The sequence below is a fragment of the Sturnus vulgaris genome, chromosome 6 (assembly GCF_052056855.1).
Source record: "Sturnus vulgaris isolate bStuVul1 chromosome 6, bStuVul1.hap1, whole genome shotgun sequence".
In the NCBI taxonomy this organism is placed as follows: Eukaryota; Metazoa; Chordata; class Aves; order Passeriformes; family Sturnidae; genus Sturnus; species Sturnus vulgaris.
The window spans coordinates 40,091,431-40,107,629 of record NC_142248.1 but is presented as its reverse complement, the minus strand read 5'-3'; the positions used below and the strand labels follow the sequence as shown (position 1 = coordinate 40,107,629).

Here is a 16,199-nt window from a genome sequence, read left to right as displayed (position 1 = left end):
GATCGAGACAAAAAGCTCTCTGCACCAGCTCCAAAAAGTGGGAGAGAGTGGTGAATTCAAATACCCTCAAAGTTTCCCTGTATTTGTGATTAAGCTTTTCAATCTCCTCCTACTCTGTCTCCTCCTGGCAGCAGCGGGTATTGAGCCTTGCCTGTCACTAGAGGCCAGAGGTGGAACTGCTGCAGAATCCGTAACCTCTTGGGGAAAAAATACTTTTATCATTGTACAAGTTTGTTGTTTTAGTCTTGGTAATAACTATCCATGTTCAAGTGTATCCTGACCAGCCAGAAGATTGGGTGTATGTCTGGAAGTGGAATAAAGAGCCGCTTAAGCAGAAGTGGAAAGGACTTTAAGTGTACACACAGCTGTGAGATCTGCAGCTGGAGGCATCTAAATTACGTGAATAAAGTCAGCTCTGGACAAAGAGGAGCACAGAGGAACCATATTGGACAATATAGTAAACAGTAAATCCGTTGGAGATAAAGCTGCAATGAAATCTGAAATCTAAAATGAAATACGTTAAATGGTTTATATTTTATATTTTCAGAACAGTGTCCCCAGTATGCTGGCACAGATTTTTGCTCCCAGATTAGTCGGCCATCCTAGCAGGACCTTGTACCTAACAATTGTAGTAACAAGTATGGTTTCAAAGGGGTGAGCAAGAAAGAAAAGAGTGGTATCTTTTTTCCCTGAGAACCACTCTAACATCACACAAATAGAACAAATATATTATTGGTTAGCTTTCGGACTGGAGTCCAAATTTGCAAAATTTGATGTAACAGAATATGTAGATCAAATGAAAACTGTTTTGTCTAAAGTGAAAAGGTCTCCAAAGGACGTCTGGCTACTCTAACTCAAGTTGACTTACATGGTGCTAAGAGTGATCATCAATATTGTTAAGGTACTAGATAACTTCAGTTTTATTAGTGATGGTTGCATTTTTGATGTGTTCTGAGATTATTTTCACAGACTGTTAATTATTGAATGAAACTTTCTATAGCAGAGAACACAAAAGATTGCCAAAAGTACCACACAAAAGTAGTACTTTTTGAAGAAATTTTGGGATGCATGTGTGTGGGAAAATGGGACAGGTCAGGTCTTGCTCTGATGAGACAGTGAACTGACCCACAGCCCCTAGAGCCTGTATCCCAGCCTGGCAGAGCTGCCAGTCACTGACACACCAGGGGCAGTGCTCCATTCTCCCCTCACCCAGCTCCTGAATGGCCAAATGACCACAAGTCCACCTGGGGGAAGGACCCATGAAGGCCAAGGGCCTCACAAGGCCATCACCTCATTTCTTGGTGTTTCTATCTGAACACAGCTGGAATCCAGGAGTTGGTAGCTGTATGTGTGCTTTTCTGTATATTTTCTGTTTTTCTTGTAATTCCCTCTTGTTGGAATATTTTGAGTAATTTACCGTTGAATGGATTTAAAGTTTGATAAGGTGAATGATCCCAGTTAATGCTGTGAGAAATGTTTTATGTTGATTGGATGTCATAGTGAACCTTTAGCCAAAGTTTCCTGATTTTTCTAAAGTTTGCCAGCAAACTTGTGTGTTGTTTTGACCTCATGAGAATATTTGGTTGGTATTTCTCCCGTGTGTCCAACTCAGAGTGCCTGAACCACTGTAAAGCCCTTTCAAAAGTCACATTGAGTGAGTAGCTAGAGACCTTACAGGGAGTCATTTTGTCTCTGGTTTTTGGTGCTGTTCAATGAAGCACAAGAAAATTGGTCTCCTAGAGAGGTGGGGAAGATCAGAAAAAAGGTATGGGTTTAATCCCTAGGATCAGAGCAGCATGTGCCTTTTAATGAATATCTGCACTGGCCAAGAGGTCAAAATGGCTATGGATAAATACGTTCAGTGTTACTCGTACAGTGGAGTGTTGAGTCATGCAGAAGAGTGTTCAGTTAATTGAAAGCTTATGGTTTTCTGTAAATAGTTTGATTGATTATCTTTGGGAGTGCACTGGCATTCATTTTTGTGGAAGAATCATTTCTGCTCCTGAATTTTGCTAAACAAAAGGATTAAAAAGGCCACATGTGCAACATATGCGATGGGTTCTCATGTGAATGAGAAATTCTGGTCTGAGAATAATACACTTCTTGTTAGATCATGTAATTCAGTTCTTCTTTATCTGTATCGTTAACAGACCATGAATGAGTTTGAATACCTTAAGCTACTGGGAAAAGGCACTTTTGGAAAGGTCATTTTAGTTAAAGAAAAAGCAACTGGACGGTATTACGCTATGAAAATTCTGAAGAAGGAAGTTATTGTAGCAAAGGTGAGTAGATGGGAAACTTAGGGATGTGGTTTACCCCTGCTACAGCCTTTGTCAAAGTCATGGGAAGGATTCTCAGAGTAGTTGTAAATAATTGCTCTGTTAGTGTTTGAAATGGACCCCTGATCTGGAGGATCACTTTGCTGATTTCCTTCTGCTTGCCTTTCAGGATGAAGTAGCACACACGCTGACAGAAAACCGAGTTTTACAGAACTCTCGGCATCCGTTCCTAACAGTAAGCATTTCTCCCTCTGCACAGTAACTTGACATCACCACCACCAAGGCTTTCCTTATTTTTTGTTACTTACGTAATGCATCTGAGATCTGTATTTACAGAGTGGCTGTGTAGTTTTGTACCCTTCCATTTTAGGGATGCACAGATGAAAATACTTTTTCAAGTTTTGTGATTCTTGCAGGGCAGGTCCTCAGCACCTCTTGAAGACACGTTTCAGGGTGTGGTTTGACATTAGGGCTCACCCATTTAATCACTTGCTATCTCTGAGAGGAGTATCTGCTTTCCTTGCTCTTCAAATGTTTGGTCTCCCCTTTGTAGCAGAGATCGGGGTGACTCTGATCTTGTGACAAACAAATTCAGGAAGATGCACTAGGGAGAAAAACCTTTGATTTTGTCTTTGTTGTTTTTTTAAGCTCCCAGAAACAGTTCACTGTGGAATAAGAGCACTGGTAGTGCCAGCCAAAGGATAGTGGTAGGAGCATGTGGAATGAGGAGGGGAAGAGCAGGACTGTGCTTTATCTGCTGCTTTCTTTTTGAATTGTAAAGTCAATCCATACTCTCATTTTAGACCTCCAGTGCCAGCAGTCTCTCTGGGCTGAGTTCAGATATCCAAGTTCTATATCAAGATTTTGTTTCTGATATTTATTACAAGTTGTCTCTGAATTGTTTACAACTGCTTAAAACCTCTAAGAGACTGTGTAGGATCCTGCTTGTTTCATTTGGCCAGGTACAGGGGCTTAGCTGGAACTCAGACATTTTAAGCATGACCTCTGGAAGTAAATATTGCCTGTATTAAGTAAAGTCAATAATGTTGACATGTCTAAAACTTGGTCCTGTCTAAAACCTGGTCCTTCATTTTTCTGGAAAAAAATACGATTGGTTTAAAAGTGCCATGCTTTGTAATGAAAACAACAATATCATATGCAGTATCTTCTTTTTAATGCTTTTATAAACCCAAATATCCAGAATAAGGGCTGTCTTGAGACATTAGCTACAAGACTGGGTTTTGCTTGGGTACTAGGAAAAGGAATACATGTGACAAGACTATACACAGGCACCTTGTGACTCTCCATCACAGCCCCCATCTGGTCTGTTTTTGTGAATTGCTCACAAATTGGTATTGCCAGTGTTGTGGCCAATCCCCTGGTGGGCTGTCAGCAGGGAGCAGGGCAGAAGCCAGGGGTCTGGTGTGTGAAAATACTTGTGTGTTTCGTATAAGAGGTCTTGTAGCCAGTGTGGTGAAACTTTGTGCTCCGGAGTTTGGTTGTGGCCTCATATCTGTCAGTTGAACCTGTGGCCAGAGCAGGAAACTTCACAGCCACTGTGGGTACACCTTGAGTGCCTGTTAATGGACTTTGTTTTGTAGCGTTTTAGGTGATGATAGCTTCTGCAAGGAATTTGTTTAATGTTTTATTAAATTTATTTAATGAAATGAGTTGTTGGTGAATCAGTCCTCAGCTGCAACAGGAAAACACAAGTATTATATAAGATTTAAGGACAAAACCTTCACTAAAATAGAAAATTTCATGTCTGCTTCTGAAAATCTATTAAAATACTTTTCTAACTGTCACTATGATCTGTCTTCTAAGTTTTGGCTTAAATCTCTTTCAGGCTTTAAAGTATTCCTTTCAGACACATGATCGCTTGTGTTTTGTTATGGAGTATGCTAATGGAGGGGAGGTAAGGGAAATACAATGTTTAATACTTTAAGATTTTCCTGTTCTACTACTAATTTTGCTTGACATTATTCAGCTAAGGTCCATTTTTGCAATTCTAATTAATCCAAGTTGTCCCAATTAAACAGAGCTGTTCACAGGTTTAACTAACACAAAGAAGTAAGACTTAATTTTTTCAACTCCATTTTTAGAACGTAGAGGTTTTGGGCATAGCTTCATATTTTACATGACAGCAATATATTGTAAACTGACATTCAGAAGTTCAAGAAGGCAAGGTTTCTTTCTAGTTGCTCTAGTTGCCAGACAAGTTTTAACACTTAAATTAATATTGTGAACATACTTGGAGGGAGAACTAGAAACTGCTAACTACTATTGCAGTCAGGAAGGGAAAGTTGAAATATTAACATTTCTCTAAATCATGCATTAGGCTGTAGTTTTAATATGTAATTGTAGTACAGTCAAAAACAGTTCTATAATTTTCTGAACCTGTAAGACTGTAGTACATGAACTGGTTATCAGTGTGCATCTGTGAATAGGAGACATAATTATCTAATCATTTAATTTATGATGCTTTTTAACACATTTTGGAATGCAGCTGGTGAGGGTGGGAAGGGGTTTTCTCTTAGATAATAGCACCTTTTAAGCAGGATGGCTTGTGGACTGCAAGACATCATTCAGAAGCATTTAAAGTTAACAAATTATTGTTCTTGTAGTTGTTTTTCCATCTGTCAAGAGAGCGTGTCTTCTCTGAAGACCGAGCTCGGTTTTATGGGGCTGAGATTGTTTCAGCGCTGGATTACCTGCATTCAGAGAAGAATGTGGTTTATAGAGATTTGAAGGTATGTAGAAAAATAATTTTCAGGCTTTTGGGGTTTGGCTTTTTGTTTGTTGTTGAAAAAAGCAAATGATCCTGAACTATTAAGAAATCCTTTCCTAACTGAACTTTATCCAAACTGTTGTTGCAGCTGTTGGGCTGGACTTTACAGGATGTCTAAACCCTTTGATAGTCCAAGAAGCTGCATAAGGCGTTTATTGTGACTCTGGCAGCATTTCAGAGAACATGAAGGGTTACTGGGCTACAGGGGTTTCATTTTCACTTGCCTGCTTATGTTCTGAGAGAAACTTTGCTGGTGCTTCTGCATGGTTGAACATTATCCTGGTCTTACCAGAGAGATGGAAATTCACACTGCATGGATGTTGTGCTTCCTAGCAGTGTGCTCATATCATCTTGATAGTAGCAGCTTGCAGTTAGGAAACTGCCTAAGTTTCAAGTTACTCATTTGTTTGGGGAGCACAGAAGTGGAAAAGAAACCCTAACCAAACTGGGCAAATAAACTTGAGAAATTCTTGAGGAAACTGCAACAATAACATTTTTTTTCTTCCTGAGAAGAGTTTTCAGGACAGGGTGAAGGGATCCTGGTGGTTTATTTAGCAGCAGTCTGAAATGAAGCATGCTCTGTAATGTTTTCAGACTATGTCAGAGTGATTTTGGGATCTCTGCTGGGATTTTTCTCTCCCATATCACAGTGATTCCCCTGTAATGTACTTCACTGATACACTGAGGAAACTGTCCTAATGCCTCAGTGACTTTCTCAAAAATTAGGGGCTCAGGGTGGGATGAATACCATGTGCTGAGTAAATGTATATAGTGATTCTCACTTAGAGGGTTTCTTTGGAAGTGGTTCCTTAATCTTAATGCATATGATTTCTGTTTTACTTATTTTATGCTATTACTGACTGATTTCTATTACATATGCTATTTCTGATTATTTCATGAAATGTAGAAGCCTAAATATAATGTTCATGTTTCTGTGTTCTTTCTGTATATATGGTTGGTTACCCCAAGACTTAGAAATTAAGTTACTTAATGTTCCCTAAAGAACTGAGGAAAATGTTGCAAATGTGTATTTACATTTTACATGCTCTGGCAGCTGCCGTGGCTCTGACCCCAGTGAGGATGAGATTCAAAACTGTTCAGCAAAATTCATGTCTTTCATTATCCTGCTCAGGACCAGTGTATGTTACAGGCAATCATGTCTTTTAATTTGGCTTTTCTTCCCAGTTGGAAAATCTTATGCTGGATAAAGATGGACACATAAAAATAACAGACTTTGGACTGTGTAAAGAAGGCATCAAGGATGGAGCAACAATGAAGACTTTCTGTGGCACTCCAGAGTATCTTGCACCAGAGGTATGTTTATTTTGGCTGTTGTGTTAAATTGCCTTCTTACATGCCTTCCATGGTAGCAGTAGGAGTACAGAATAATTCCTGTGCCATGGTGTGCTCATGCACTAACTGCTGTTATATAATTACACATCCTGAGACTCCTTTATTCATCATGATCTGAAACACATCTTTAGCATAATGATACATGATAATTTTTTGGCGGGGTAGTTTCTTCCACTTGACAGCATATGTACATTTTACTGGAACAGTGCTTGTTTCATCTATCAGCTGGATAATTAAAAATAACCCCTCTTTTGATCACTTCCAATATTTCATGATAGGTTACCTTTTTTGCAACTTGCTATGTGTTGTCCTATTTGAAAGGTATCAATAGGACTTCACTTAAGAAGTAAAAGTATTGTCCAATTCTTTTACTAGAAAAGCACAAGATATTTCTCAGTGTTGATTTGAGCACTCCAGTTTCAGAGGAAATAAATCCAGGTAGGGTATCCCAGTCCCCAAACATTATGTTTCAGGGAATTTTTTTTTGTGCAAATTTTTCTTTTTTCCCTATTCAAGTGCAAAATGCAAATGTGTGTTTGCAGGTTTGTTCCTGGAAACACTCTGAGTTGTGCAACAGAGGTGGTGTTACAGCTGGGACTGAGTTAGGGGCAGATGAGAAGTGAAGTCAGGCTGTAGGGGATGCGTGTACACTCGGTGCTCCACAGGCTGGTGCTGGTTTCTCTGCCCACACTCTGAGCTGTGTGGAAGCAAACTCCTGGATTTGGGAGTTTAGGGCACGGAGCCTGAGCCAGCATGGTATGCCTTGCACAAGAGCTGCTTCCCTTGCAGTGGGCTTTGCTTCCCATGGCATTTACATTTCCATCAGCTCAGAGCTCACACAGAAGCGGCCCTTGGGTTGCTGGCAGGTTGTAGACTGTTGGCACAGCTTTCCTCTGATTTGGGAGACTTGAGCATTGCAAACCTGCCTTGAATTGAACTGTGCAAAAGTAACAAAGGATGGAAAACCAGCGTGGAGAAGGAATATTTCTGCTGGGAGCTGATGCCTTTGCTGATCAGCGCTTTTGTGCTCCCTGCTTTCATAGTGGTGGCAGCATGCTCTTGGGTTTTGTTTGGTTTTTGTTTTGTTTTTTTTTTCAACTCCCAGCTGCTTTCAAGGGCCTCCAGTCCTTTGTAATAATGAAGAACATGGGCACCTGTCGAAGTAGCTTGCAGCAAAGAGGCGGAGCCCGTCTCATGATGCCTGCCAGCTTTTCCATGGATCACCAGAAGTCTTCAGTGAATCTAAATGGGGGTCCATGCACCACAATTTGAGATTTACTGATGCAGAGAGTAATTAGCAGTATGATGGAGTGTTTATTATTCATAAACATGGCTTTTATTTTAGCTTCCCTCTTAAAATCAATTGCTGAACTTCAGTTTCTCATCAAGGATTTTATGAGGACGCTGAAAATATTTATTGTTTTGGTTTTTCCTAACTTGGAATGTGGGGATTCCCTGTGCAGGCAGTTAGGCTGTTCTTTCTATTCCGTTATTTGTTGTTTTTTGTTTTTTTAAATATTTATGATGAGTTGGCTCATCTGAAAACCCTGAAGGACAAATCCTTTTGATTAACTCAGTTTTCTCCCTTACTTGCAAATCCCATCTGTGAGTTGGAGTGTTAAATTCTGGTTGTCATCTGGCTGATAGCATACAAAAAAATCTAGAAATTGTGTGCAAGTGATCTTCCACATGTTTAAGGTCATACGTCCTTAAAAGCAGGGGTGTTGATGCTCCTGTCTGCCTTTGTAACTCGAGTCCAGCACAGCAGTGTGTCTGTACAGTTGTTGCATCGTTGTTTTTAGGTTCATACTGGAATCTCATGCATGGATGACAGTGACTGAACCATGTCAACTTTGATGTGTCAGATGCATCAATGGCTGTGATGTTTACAGCTGTTCTGCCTTCTCTTTCGAATTCCATCTCACAACAGTCTAGAGCTGTTCGTTAGGAAATGATGATCCCTTAATTTAAGTGAAATGACCTTGTTACTTTACTGCTCTTCAGCTATCCAGTGTGTTACAATAAATCATGGATGGGTGCAATATCTTTTTTTTTTTTGTGGTGCAATTTTGATACTCACACCATTGCTCTCTTCTGTGCAATCCCTAATGTGATGATATGCTCATTGTGCTAAAGAGCTTTGAAGAAATAAGCATTTTATATTCTGTTTAAAATTCATGGAGGTGAAGGAGATCGTTGTAGTTAGTAATCCAGCTTATAATACAGAGTATTAATCCAATATTTCAAGTAACATCTGAAGTGTTCACTGCATTTCAAAAGCACCTGTAACATTAACTACATGCACAACAAAGGCCTCTGTGGTTTTCTTTTTCTTTCAGTCTCTCCTATTGCATCTCTTGCAGCAGTTTAAAAAATAAAAACACAGATCGGAGGCCGTGTGAGTGTTTTATTTTAGGTGAGCCGAGTGTAGGGGAGTGTGAACAGGAAGCGCTGGTTGAGCAGGGTGACTCAGAGCGGGAACTGCATTGTCACACAAGCTCGGTGAGCCTCGGCAAGGACGGGCCGGCCCCTGGAATGCCGGCCTGCCGGCAGCTGTGCCGGCCGGGCCCATGGAGGGGGCAGCTGCACAGCCAGCTGTCGTTTGGTGTGAATCATACGGCCCGGGATGCTGTAAATAGACCGACGTGGGGTAATCCAATACCTGGCAGCCTTTTGATTTTTACTGCAGGCCCTCTCCCTCGTTCAGATAATTAAGGGGAATAATTAGCGAATAAAGAGAGGCACAGTGCAAACAGTTGTTAGTGAAGTGCCTCAATGCTTCTTTTTTATGTGCAAAACTGTTATATCAAGATTTACAAGAGGTTAAGATCTTGCTTTTGTTAAACTTGCACTGACTTTGCACTGGCTCTTTTACTTTTTTTATTTTGAGTATTAAGTATTCTGAATTGCAGGAATGGAAAGCTTACACAGACACTGTGCAACAAGAAAACAGGAGGGTGGTGCAGTTGTGGTTTGTGCTCCCTAGCAAGAGTAAGCAGCTCAGTGCAGGCCCATGCAAGGAGTAAAGATGATAACTAAAACCTGAGGACAGGGTCTGGAACATGAGATGTTGGTGTCAGCTACAGACAACTGCATAGGAGACATAAAGTCTAGAGAAGTCCTTGTAACATCCACTGCACAAGCCACAAAACTCTCCCCACTCCCTTCAGCAACCCACTGTACAGAAGATCATAAATGCACTGGAGCAGGCAGGAGAGGTGGAGAGCACTGCTGAGGTCCTGGGTCCCTGCACCAGCTGCTGCTTTGCTAGGTAGAAGTGCCCAGGGGAAAGGAAGAATGAACTGTGCTGGGCTCCTTTTGCTGTGAGACCTGGCAGAAATCCACCCCACTGACTATTCCCGTGTTTGCAGCCATCTAAGCAGAGGCAGGAGTGCCTTTGGAGCAGGGCAAAAGGTTGGAGGAGAAACATTTCCAGACAATTTGGCTGCTGTTTTACCGCCTTAGAGCCAGTCAAATGTTAGGAATGGTGTTCTGGCTCTTAGTGTTTAATGTAGATTAGTCATTGAGTATTTGTGGGTGGTCTTCTGAGATGTGCAGAGGCACCCCTTTGGGATGCAGGTTGATAAGATGATGATGGATATGTTTGGCTTTTTGCATGTGAAGGAATAGGCTGATGGCCTTTTCTCCCTGTACTGGCTCCTTGGTGGGTTGGAGTTTTTCTAAAAACTTGGATCCCATTTGGAACAAATGTGATAAATAAGTGAGAGTTTAACAGCTGGCTCTGTAATTTGAGAACAGTTCTTGGCCTTTGGACTTTCAAAGGTTGTGCTTATCATGACCATGATGTGAGGGAGGATGGGAGAAGGAAGACAAGGAGACTGCTCTAACAAACGTGCTGTCTCCTTTTCCCCCTCTGCTCACCTAGGCTGAGCATGGATGCCAGTTCTTTTCACATGGTTCTTCTGCAAATTTGGCTGTGTTGTGAAAGATGGACTTGCTGGGGTAAATTTTGCTTCTTGAGTTTTGTGTTCATGCCTGGTTTGGGAGGATCTTCTAAAGCCTTTTCCTTACATTCTGCAGGTTCTGGAGGATAATGACTATGGCCGTGCAGTGGACTGGTGGGGTTTAGGAGTTGTGATGTATGAAATGATGTGTGGCCGGCTCCCTTTCTACAATCAGGACCACGAAAAGCTTTTCGAACTCATCCTTATGGAGGAGATCAGATTTCCACGCACATTGTCACCTGAAGCAAAATCCCTCTTGTCAGGTTTGCTGAAGAAAGATCCTAAGCAAAGGTGAGCCTATTGCTTAATATAGTTGCACTTTTTTTAAGGTATTTGAGAGAAAGTTGTAATTTAATTTTTAATCTGTTCAAAATGATTATCCAAGAAGATGCAGCAAGTGGATTTACTCCTTTATTTTTAACTTTTTGTATGAGTTGACAGTGTAAATAGTAACATGAAGCTGCTTTGGTGCTGAACGTGAGAGTATGGTGGCTGCCATTAAAACAAAACCACAACCTAGGAAAAAGCAAGTTAGCCCCTACCTTTGGCCCTAATCAATCCAGTGGCTGCTGTGAGTTGTAAGATGCTCTACACCAAATGCTTTTACCTTCTGTTGGCAGTTGAGACTGGTGTCCCTTTCCTGAATTTTTGTCTAGATCTGTGCCAGTGATTTAGCATCCTGGTTTGGACAGTAGGTGGGGGTGTTTGTACCATCTTTGTGGTGGAGTTTATACCATGCTCAATTGACTTTTCCTATTTCCTCCTTTTGTTTTTGTTTTCTTTTATTGCTGTATTTAAAAAAAAATAACCGTTGATTTAGAAACAGAAAAAAACAGAAAAAGAGCCTCTAATAGCTAACAAACAGAAAATAGAACGAGATCCAGAAAGGATGTTGACCTTCACACAGAGATAAATATCAGTTTAAAAATCTGCCATCTTGTAAACCCAGACATTTTTAAAACAAATAATATTGTGACTCTGCCCTGATCTCCTGTCCTGAGCCTTCCACTGTTAATGGGCCCCAAAGAGGAAACCTTTCATGTGAGGTGCAAGCAGAGAATTCCGGTTTGCTTTCTGGTGTTTGTTTAGTCTCCGCGCGTCTGTGTGCACATAGCAGGAAAAAGGGGTTTGCCACTACCTGGATACTTGTAGCAAGGATTTCTGTCATCACTGTAGGCTATTTCCATCACTATTTTTTGACGGAAAATTCTGTTGGGAGGCCTCGTAATGCAAATCCAGAGTTTGTAATATTGGAGGATTCACCTTGGTGGTGCTGTGGGGAGCAGGGCACGGCTGCAGCCGGAACGTGGCCAGCCCTGTACAAGATGGCAACAGCTGCAGCCCCTCCTGAAGCCGGCGCCTGTGAGGGGACCTCCAGGAGGAGGTTGTGTAATTGATGAGCAGCCCCCAGGCTCTCTGCTCTGTGAGCCTGGCTGCAGCCCCTGCCAACAGCATTCCTGTCCGGTAAAGCGCTGGGTTAAATGCAATTGTGACCCTTTCATAGCTTATTCAGGTGGGGCCTTTCAATCACTGGGAACACAAGCAGCATCTGCTGCAGTTTGTTCTTAAAGGAGCATCTCTGATGAACCAAAATGCAATTTGTTTACAAACAAAGAACACCCACTCATTTCTAATTACAAGATTTTCCCAATGCCAATAATTACTCCACAATATGCTCACTTTATACAAATAGCCACTTCTTCACATGTATCTTCTGCAGGCTTGGAAGCAGCACTGCTCTGATCTGGTGGACAGATGATTTTCATGCTGCTGATAGAAATAACTGTTGACTAGACAAGCTTGCACAAATGCCCTATTGTAATTACGCCTAATTACACTGGTGCTTCCCAAGCTTTTTTGGATCATGGACTGTTCTTAAATACTGGTTTCTCCCCAGTCCCTGTTCCCATAACTTCTAACTGAAGTTGTGGTTCAGCGAATCCCCTGCACTTTGTGACGTTTCAGGCAGCATGGAGAACTGATCTGGAAGCACTAGAGGTAGAAGTCCTGCATCCTGCCCTTGTAGTGTTATGTCTTTTTTTCTGGGTGGTCTGGGTGCTGGGGTGGGCATCTGGCATACTTGGGAGTTGACTCACAGTGAGCTCATGGAGCCATATGGACAAAAAACGGAGTAGCCAGAGAGCAACTGAAATACATTCACTGAAAAGTTATGTAATGTGTGATAGTCTGGTGCTTTGGGGAGCCACTGAAATCAGAATTCAACAGAAATCCCCTCTTCCATAAAGCCCAGTGGTGGACAGAAGTTGGTATCACTATAATACTTGTGGCAGAAAACATCAGAATTTGCAGCGTAACTTTGGATGAACTTCAGAGGATGAGATGGAGGAGGCAGCCAAAACCATGAGAAAAAGGAAACTGGGAGATGTTGTCACTTCCCCTAAAATAAATAAAAGCAACCAACCCAACAATACTGCTGGATATAACAAAGCTCAGTGCCAAGGATAGTTTAAGTTAAATATCAAGGAGCTAGGGAATTGTGATCTGTGTCAGTGAATTAAATCTGAAAAATGACCTGTTGAACCTGAGCTGGGTTTAGAGAAGCAATGTTAGCACTCTGTGTTCAGTAATATCAGTTCAGTCTCAAGCTCACAGGCATATGGAGAAAATGTGAAGAACAATAAATTACATTCTGCTTTTAATCATGGCTGTTTTCTAAATTTGGTCATATGAAATCCATTTTGTAAGAGAAAAGGAATTTTGAAGTTTCTTTTGGGATTGATAGAAGTTTATTAATCTTGTAATGTGAGCCCTAATTTTCCTAAGAAGGAAAAAATCTATTCTGTAAATATTTCCTGTTAATGTGACTTAATATTCCCCTTTGCTTCTTTGTGACATGGATCAAATGAAAGAAGGTAATCAGAGTTTTCATACATGAAACAACAAAGTTTTTACCTTTTATTATTCTTCCTCTGGCTGTGGAAACTGCAACCTGTGAAGGTGAGCATGGATCAGAGCACCCCATGTAAATGGGCTGAGTTTAGATGGGTGGTGGGGTTTGTAATGAGTGTCTTGCAAGCTCTGAGAGAACTTGAGAGAACTTCAGGATGGTTTAATCTGAGTTTTGATTGTCAGATTTCACTACGTGCCTTAGTCCCTGTCATAGGCCAGGGTTTTTCAGCGTCTCTCAAGTGAGGTTTGTCACAGGTTGCTTCACCTGCCTCTGTGGTGCTGTTGGACCTTGCCATTCAGCAAGAATGAGAGGAAGATAATGCAGCATTTCAAAAACACCTGTTCAAAGATCTGATGACTTCACAGAGTTGTGGTTGTGGCTTTGGAGAGCTGAAGATGCTCCCTGGGACGTGGTGGTCAGTTCTTGCAGTCACATGGAGATCTGGTACTTCATTCTTCCCTAGCCATGATGGCTCTTTCCATAACCACACAAAACTTTGGTCACAGATGTTCAGGAATGTCAGAGTCAATCAAGCCCTTACTTGTACGAAAACCAAACTCCTTGGTTTTTTCCCCCAGTGAAAGGAGGAGATTTGTAGTTAAGCTGTGTGCCTGTGTCCTCCATGCTGCTCTGCTGCAAGGTTAGATGGCTCTTGAGCTCCCTGGCTCTCAGGCACAGGGAGATCTGCAGCCCTCACAGCCACTGCTGGTGTTGGAAGAGTTAGAGATGACACTTGTAGGGACTTCAGGGGCCTGGAGGTGGTCCCAGCTGGCTGGTGGCCAGCGGGAGGAGATAACCTTGAAGAGCTGGTCCTCTTGGACAGCACATTTGAAGGCCTTGTGAACATGCAGAGTTTTGGAGCCACACATGACAGGTGACTGGTGACTTCAAAACGTGTGTGCCTTGAGTAGGAGGATGCTTCTGTCTCAAGACAACTCCAGTGTCAGTGTATCAGCTGAAGTGCAAAATGCTCAAGTCTTCATGGTTCACCACAGGTGCTTTGAGACAGGCTGAGATTTAGCTGTTGTGTATGATAATTTTAGTCTAAATCAGTTCTGTCCACAGCAATTTAGACAAATCAGTCTAAAACTCAAACAATTCACCCACAGAGATCTAAAGTGAAGCTGAGAAAAACATAAAAGGCAAGTTTAAAGAATTTTTTCTCCCTGCTTTCCAGAAACCACTACTTTAGAGACTTCCCAAGCTTCAGCAACCTCAAACAGGACTCCTCTCGATTACTTACATTGCAAAGTGGGAGCTTTTTCAGTACTTTTTGGATCTACCATGTTTGTGTCACATGCACGTGGCTAATGAAGAAGTGAGGAAGTAAAGCTCAGCAAAGAGCTGGGAGTTAGCTGCATTAGGCTTTCCAAAAGTTTTAATCTCTGAGCAGGAAAGCACCCAAAGATTGTGTACAGGGCTTTGGGAAGCACGTGGCCTTTTCTTTCCAAATCAGGAGTCTTCAAATCATGCTGTTCTCAAAGCCAGACAGAGCTTCTCTGTGCTGATAGTGCCAGTCACAGGGAACTGATGTGGATGCAGCTCCCAAATCCTTCCTGTGGCTTACCTCTGAAGGTAAGGACCATCATAAAATAAGTTACTGGTCTCCATCTTGACTGTGTCAGAGAAGGAGAAATGAGAGTGTGCTTGGAGCTGGTGAACACCAACAGCGTTTGCTGGGCTGTTGTTCTTGAGCTTGGTGTGGATGTTGGTGCTGTTGTAGAACCAGATTTGGGGGCAGGGGTGACTCAGAGAAATCATATGAAGACAGGGCTGGAAAACTAGAAGTGTGCAGGTTTCTTTTTAAAGAGCTGGGAATTGACCTGGGAGTTGAGCACTGTTTACCTCTACATGGGCAAATAGAGATACATAATTTTTCATGTGATACACTAATAGCAATCTTCCTATGTGTTTATAAACTATGGGTTTTTTACATGATGTATTTGTGGAATGATGGTTGATTGCCCTGTTTATGGAGCATAAACATTCACCATTAAATGGGTAAAGGGACTTAAAAGCAATATGCAGTTTCATAAAAATTTAAAATGTGAAAATTATTTCATTTTAATATTGATGTTGTACTTTATTAATAATTTTCACTTTTGGATTTAACTAAAATAAGAAAGTCTCTCAAGTGTAGATAGAAATTGAATGAGTAACCAGAATTGTTTGGCAGTTAGGTTTCGAGGGATGTTTTCTCTTGTTTTTCTTTTAATTGCTTTTTGGCCTCTACACTTTTTATTATATTTCTTTGTATACTGTGAATTTCTATAGATTTTGCTTTTCAAGTCCTATATATACTATCTTTTGTTCTGTCTGAAGACTTAAATGTGCAGAATTCAACTTTATTATCCAGGAATCTCTTCAGAGCTCTTAGTTCTGCTGTATTTTTCTTTATTTATTGCATGTCCCTATGAAAGACAAACCTGTGCTCTTTACAGTCTCACTGCTGCTTAACCATGATTTTTGCTTTAGTTGCCAATTTAATTTTGTTCCTTGAGAGGGATCTTTCATAACAATTCTGGAAAACAAAACTGTATTTTGGAATAAATCCATATCCAAAATACGAGGTTTCTGTTGTTTCACCATTCACTTTGAGTGGATTTGTGTAATTTTTAAAAGGTAAGTAAAGCATCTGGAGTCTTTCTTGGCGTTTCCCTGAATATGTGTTTGCCCTTCACGGAACACAGGCTCATATTAGATAACATATTCTGCAAAGCACTTGTACATGGCTGCAGCCAGCCAGCCTTCCTGCCTGCTTCTGCAGAACACCATTCAGGTGCTGCTGAGCTCCTGTGCAGTCTGTTGACATCTGTGGATAGAGGATTGACTCCACCCTCCTCATTGGCCATCAGCATTGTGCTGTGGAAGCAACAAGGAGTCTGGTAGAGACTTGGCAAAGC

At 41.4% G+C, this 16,199-nt stretch overlaps 1 protein-coding gene across 4 annotated transcripts in view; it reads left to right on the top strand.

Moving 5' to 3' along the window:
• AKT1 (AKT serine/threonine kinase 1) overlaps positions 1 to 16,199 on the top strand; it is a 76,217-nt gene that overhangs the window by 51,671 nt on the left and 8,347 nt on the right. For all 4 annotated transcript variants that reach the window (XM_088166301.1, XM_088166300.1, XM_088166302.1 and 1 more), the window contains 6 exons: positions 2,151 to 2,282; positions 2,449 to 2,514; positions 4,126 to 4,194; positions 4,904 to 5,029; positions 6,253 to 6,381; positions 10,462 to 10,676. In XM_088166301.1, coding sequence (XP_088022427.1) covers positions 2,151 to 2,282; positions 2,449 to 2,514; positions 4,126 to 4,194; positions 4,904 to 5,029; positions 6,253 to 6,381; positions 10,462 to 10,676 — 737 coding nt within the window. The remainder of the gene's footprint in view (positions 1 to 2,150; positions 2,283 to 2,448; positions 2,515 to 4,125; positions 4,195 to 4,903; positions 5,030 to 6,252; positions 6,382 to 10,461; positions 10,677 to 16,199) is intronic.